General features: G+C 39.6%; 1 protein-coding gene and 1 non-coding gene across 2 annotated transcripts; one reads left to right on the top strand and one right to left on the bottom strand.

Moving 5' to 3' along the window:
* Positions 1 to 1,082: 1,082 nt before the first annotated feature.
* On the bottom strand, positions 1,083 to 3,050 carry LOC108572335 (innexin inx2-like). Its single transcript, XM_017934554.1, has one exon. It carries the CDS (start codon positions 2,728 to 2,730, stop codon positions 1,654 to 1,656), a length of 1,077 nt encoding a protein of 358 aa, XP_017790043.1. The 5' UTR covers positions 2,731 to 3,050; the 3' UTR covers positions 1,083 to 1,653.
* A 1,538-nt stretch (positions 3,051 to 4,588) lies between these two features.
* Positions 4,589 to 4,661, top strand: Trnar-acg. Its single transcript has one exon. It is a non-coding gene; the product is annotated as a tRNA-Arg (tRNA).
* Positions 4,662 to 6,348: the final 1,687 nt, after the last annotated feature.

The raw sequence follows: 6,348 nt of genomic DNA, 5'->3' as shown, positions 1-6,348 counted from the left end.
GCAAAAATTTAAAAAAAAAATGGTGAAATGGGAGAAAAAGTGGAGGGAAGGAGAATGGCGAAGGAAATGAAAACATCGTCCCCCAATTTATATCACACAATCAGAGTCTCTCTCTCTTACAAAGACCACCGTGTCTCGGAAGAATTTAATACTAAGCTTTCTCTTTCTCTCTCTTTCTCTGTCTCGCTTATGCATGAACTGTGCAGAGATAAGATGGCTAGCGGGACGGTACAGGAACAAAGAGGGGTATACTACACTTGCTCCCCCTGATCCCGTCTGTAACCTTCCCGAAATTTCCATCTTTATGTTTTTAGCGGGGCACGTTCACATAGTTAGTAGGATCTGTGGACGCAGATATGTTCTAGAACCTACCACGGATACACGAAACCGCAGGTACGCTAATGCTTTGAAGAAGATCGCACTCTATCACTCTACCCCAATGGTTTGTGGATATATCCGGTTCGCTCTTTTCGTCACGCGACGCTAATAAGCCGTTTTGGAGATGTAACCGTTTCGGCCAATAACAAAAATATGTCTTGTCTTTATAATTGCGTAAAAGATGGTATTACCCTATATATGGCTATTACCCTATAACCAATCAGACCCGCATTCCTTCCACTAACCAACTAATCTCTCATCTCTGCATAGTACATGTACATATATATATTCTTGTCGTTGCTGGCGATGCTTGTAGATTTATGAAGAGATTCGACCAAGCAATAGGGAAATATTATTTTACGGTTAAAAATAACGGCGTTAGAAAAATAAAAACAAAAATTATGTGTCTTCTTACCTAACCTTGCGATATCTCGAAATAAATCGTAGGGCATATTTTGGCATTATTTTGTTCGTTGTGAACATCGTTTTTAATTCGATACACAATTTAACCCTTATGTCAATAACCAGAATTGTGGTCTACTTTATCGTTCAATTTTAGTAGTTTTCTGATAAAAAGAAGTTCCAAACTTGAGGCAAACGCGAATAGGAAATGTGCCAAATAACGACGATCTGGCCGGATATTTAAATCTTTTACCTGGAAGATAAAATATTTTAAGTGAGAATTATGCAAAAGGGTACCCGGTTATTGACATAAGGGTTAAAGGAAAATATGTAGAAAATGTGAAAACGAAAAAAAGAATAATGTACGATTAAATTTGAAGTGAGAGAGTTCTGAAAAATCGCAAGACGAGGGAAAAAGGAGAATCAAATTACCAGAATGAACCGCGATCGCTAACTATCGGTGGAAACATGTATACTTGTGTAACACAACAGTATAGTAAAAAGGAATGAATATTTAACTTAAAAAAAAAAAGAACTTAATTTTTCTCATTCATTTCACTCGATGTGTCTTTTCGCACGAAGCTTGCCTTCGATCGATTTCTAATCCAACGATGGAAAGGTAACTCGCGTTACGTAGGCATCTATAAACTACGAAAAATTTTCCAAAAACATTGGAATGCGCGCGCACGTTTTAAATACATACATACATATAATAAACGTGACTTAAAATGGCCCCTCGATCTTCGAATAAACTATGGATGTACATACGATTCGGTTCGACTAATTGAATGTTATTGAAGAATCGAAGAATAAACGAAAAAGCGGAAAAAGAAAAGAAGAAAAAGAGGTATATATTCTAATAAGAACGGAACACTAGACGTTTTCTTTGCCCTGAAGTTTCGTAAGGAGATCCGAGACGAAATTCTTATATACCACCGGATCTATGTTCTTGCCGAGTTGATAAAGAAGGAACCAATCGCCGATCTGGCACATCTCCGAGATCGCCTGGATATCATCTGGCACCGAGAGGCGCGAACGGGCACGCAACAGCACCAAACGAATCTTCGGTCCGGCCACGACCGCGAGACGGTAGGCCAGGGTTAAGCCGCTCAACACTGACAGAATGATGAACCAGAACCATAGGAACACATAGATCTTCTCGTTGACGATGTTCAACGGCAGCACGCAGAGCCCATCAAATTTCTGCACCGTACCGGACGCACCATATTTGTGAAAGGTGCATTTAGTAACCTTCGGGAACACCCGTGACATAGGGTCCATCCTGTCCTCCGGTTCCATTTCCGTGAATTTCACCACATCCGAGCCATAGGTGGTAAATTCCCCGTCCAGGAAAAAGTCCATGAAGTAAATCTGGCCAAGCACGTTTACAAAGTTCAATACCTCACAGAAGAAGAAACGGAACGCGTAAAAATTCTGCGTGTGCCAGTTGTTTGTGAAATAATCAACCAGTAGTTCTGTCCTTTCCTTTTTAGATTCCTCACCCATCACCGGACAATTAAGGTCGAGGACCAGCATTTTGATTCTACCACCTTCCCATGTCTTCCACAGGTAACGCGGCACGTAGAACAATATCGCCTGGAAGAAGAGTGTGAAACACACCCACTGATAGTATTTGTGGTATTTAATTTCATCCTCGCCTTCGACGTGGGACGCGACACCTGGTTGCACCATATCTTTACCAACGATACCGTTTCGATCGGGAATCGTAAACGTCGAATAGATCCAGCAGTACGTATCCATCACGTGAAGTGGTATCTCGTCCACGATGCAGTCTATAGGGTCTCCGATATATTGCCTGGACGTAACCAGTAACGAAAATGCGATTAATATAATCACCGTCGCTTTGTAGTGTAGCCGAAACACGTTGTTGTCAATGCAAACGCTATCAAGCTTGAGTAATCCCTTCACGGAGCCGAAAACGTCAAACATGGTTGGTTATTTTTTTTTCAAACCGTGCCGCACAGAGAAATCGAACGCGATTTTTACAATCGCGAATTTTTACTATTTACTATTTATCAATTGAACCGCACACTTTTTCAGTTATTGATGCTCGCGCGACGTGACGCCGCGCGTCAAAAGGCGTCCCTAGGCCTCTCTGTACACGCACAAAAACAAATAGCCTTCAAAAATTTGTTTCTCACGATAATCGATGTATTCCTGATCGTTACCGTTCTCTCACTGATCAAATTTTGTTTGCCAAAATCTTGTTCGATTTTCCGAAAACACGTGCGTTCCGTCCCGATCGTTCTGTGATCGTAATGGCTGCGTTCAGAAACGCTGTACGACACGAACACGCGGGGACATGCCGTTCCACAAGCTGCTCCCTTTTGCTCTCCTCTGTGTTTAACTTCTTCGTCGCCGATTCGTTTCTTCTTTCTTGCGCGCGTCGTTCCACGTCTTCTCTCTGTCTTGCTCGCCGATCGTACACAGCCTGGTCGGAGACACAGAACTATACGTTTGCTTCTGCTGCACACCGAGATTCTATCCCCACTTACAGATACGAGCACGCTCGCCCCTCTCACTCTCTCCCTCTTTCCTTTTCTCTCGTCCTCTACTACAACCTAACCCCACTTTTCGTCTCTGTTAACGGACGCGTCGGCTCTGGATCACATGAAACTTAGGCTTGTTCTGTTCGTACGATCTCGAATGAACTCGGCTAACATCGGTTCCAGTAAAGTCTCGAAACACCTGGTACGCATGCGTGGCCGAAAAAGCGATCCACACCGCTCTTGTGCACAATGTTACATAAATTTAAGAATATGAGCTACGAGTTATTTCTTTAGTACATAATCACGAATATTTACATTTATGACAAGTATGGTCTCCCCTTTTTCGTTGATTTGGTAATCTTTTCTTAAAAATTTAAATTCTTTTACGTTAAATAGAGCCTTATCAAAAACTATACGCTTTTCAGATAAAATAACCACTTAAGAATGGGTAATTGTAGTTTACTTCTTTACCGATAATCGTACTATTTACCTTGTTTTTCATCTTATATTGTTAAATTCATACTCATTACTTATATACTAATTGTCACCTTTCTAGTCTCATTTTCATTCGTTCAGTAGGATTATATTTTGATCGAACATTTAAAATATATGAGGATTTTATTTAAAACAGTTGTAAAAAAAAAAGTACAAAAAAAGTAATCAAAAGTGCTGAATTGCTACCAGCTATCAATGATCTGTAGACAAATCACACCAACAGAGAAACCAGCTCGTCTTTATAATTAATAATGCTTGTGTAAGTTCTACGAATTGAAGAATACGATCTTCTCAACAACTGGAGTATTCAATTACATTGTAAACTGTGTTATTCTTATCGCAAACATTTGCAACGTTAGATTTAGTGTTATATTTAAATGCCACCCTTCATATCTCCGTTTGCTCTATCGATAAAAAAATTTTCCGACGCTGCATTCTGTAGAAAACTTTCTATAAATAATCTTTGTCTTATCACATCGTTATCTACAGCTGAGTCTTCGGTGATATAATCATATCTATATCGTGCTTAATTGTTATAGGATAATCAAAATCCGTATTGGTGTTCCTGGAAAGAAATTATTCACTAATTGGGAAAGTGCAAGAATAGGTTACAGATTATTGCATATTATTACATCAAGTTACATTACATTACAAGTACCAACCAAGTATACGATAACAGTTATATTTTTCACGTTTAATATTTTATAATTGTTACTTTATTTATGCAAATTTATATAAACATAAATGTAAGTACATTGATAGCCCAACAATGATTGAAACATAAGATACATTAAACCAAGGTCGGTCCTGTGGCGCAACGGATAACGCGTCTGACTACGGATCAGAAGATTCCAGGTTCGAATCCTGGCAGGATCGTGTGTACATTTTTTTCCAAAAATTTTTCGTTATTTTTACTTTAAAATATAAATCATTCGTATTACAAAGTACAATTAATGTTAAAAGGTAAACAACCGATTATATTTCTTTTTCATATAACACGTGGTACAATATCTGACGATTGAATTACTTTAACACGGAATTGCTGAGTAACGTCTATGCTTACTCACGAGCTTCTCATGAGAAATACATTCACCATACAACTATGCATACTTTCAGGAATCGTTCACACCGTTTCGAGGTAAGAGCAAACAAGAACAGGATCGAACAGGTTCGAAACGTTCATAGAATCTATGGAAAGATGTTCTCTTTTACCCCACTTCGGTGAAAATACTTAGTAATCCCGTATCCAAATACCTTGAATCTTATCACACGTAAAAATATTTTCACTAAGAAAATTCATCTCTTGGGCTTTAACCATTTGTCTGTGATCCCTGGCAAGTATTGCCTTCGGCGATACTTTCACTGTTTAACTAGTAAACAGTTAAACTTCATTTGGTCGAAAAGGTATAAAAACGGTTTGCCGTCACTGGAAACGTTTACTGTGATTTTTAGCAATTCATTTTACACCCACTCGATTCTGTGTGAATTCGAGTCTGCGGATACACGCCGGATTCGTAACTATTAATAGCCATAGATCGATCCTGAATTCTAACGAAGACAGTATGACATAAAAGGATACCTACTTAATACCCTGAAAACAAATTGGAAGTGAGCGTAGTCGGTGGGTCAAATTAATTAACCCAGTATGCACTTAAGAACCGGTTGCAAGACAGTGTAAACCGAGAAGGGACATCAAGGCGAGTACGGAGAGGATGCTCCTTCACAAGAAATCTTCAAATTGACAAAATCATTTTACTTTTACGTAATTGTCTTATCATGTTGCTAATTCCATCTCCATCGTTTCTGTTATCAATAAATTTCTCTGTTTCACATTGTTCCCCTTTTTCATAAAAAAACATTCTCGTTTCTGAAATTGTTTTTCTATGTATAAATGGATTGAATGGTATCGTGAAGATCATCTATGTAAATCGATGGATGGAATGACGATGTAAAAGAGCATAAAGGTTCGACGATCGTGTAATGCTGTCGTAGATAATCCCGCTGCTTGCATTTTATTGTGCATTACTCAGCTCTCTCGAACGAAATATCCGTTGAACCGACGGATTTTTGACTGGAAAAGGTTTCTCTTACCTGTGGTCTGCGGGTAGGCGTCGACGTGGCACGATACTCGATACATCAGCTGCTATGGACCTACCTGTGACTTCTCCGTGGAGAATGGCGCGCTTTACGGAAGAGTGGGGCCAAAAGGAAGGGACCGGTTTTACTGGTTTTCAATCTCATCGACCCTCGTAGCCTATTCTTGCGCTACCTTCTCCGCGGCATGCTACGGAATATGTGTGTGTGTCTATGCATACGTCGTGTGTACTTTGAATACGCGCGCGCGCACATACACATAGCATATTTGCTATATTTCACCCCGTTTATGCCCTCCCTCTGTCGAACATGACTGTTAGACTTATTCACTTTTACTTTAATCGAGACATGCAATGCACGAGGCCCGAAACTCTCTCACGCGCGAAAAAAAATCCTCCTTGCATCATGCTGCTGCGAGTAATCGATCACATTGTTATTAGATAATTAATATAAATCTTTTTCTTTTTTC

This window comes from Habropoda laboriosa, unplaced genomic scaffold (assembly GCF_001263275.1).
Source record: "Habropoda laboriosa isolate 0110345459 unplaced genomic scaffold, ASM126327v1 scaffold65, whole genome shotgun sequence".
NCBI lineage: Eukaryota > Metazoa > Arthropoda > Insecta > Hymenoptera > Apidae > Habropoda > Habropoda laboriosa.
Note: the sequence above shows the minus strand (reverse complement) of the source record. Positions and strands in the feature narration are given on the sequence as shown.

Bases quoted from the DNA above. Each gene is read 5' to 3' on its own strand.
- LOC108572335 (XM_017934554.1), bottom strand. From the start codon at position 2,730: ATGTTTGACGTTTTCGGCTCCGTGAAGGGATTACTCAAGCTTGATAGC.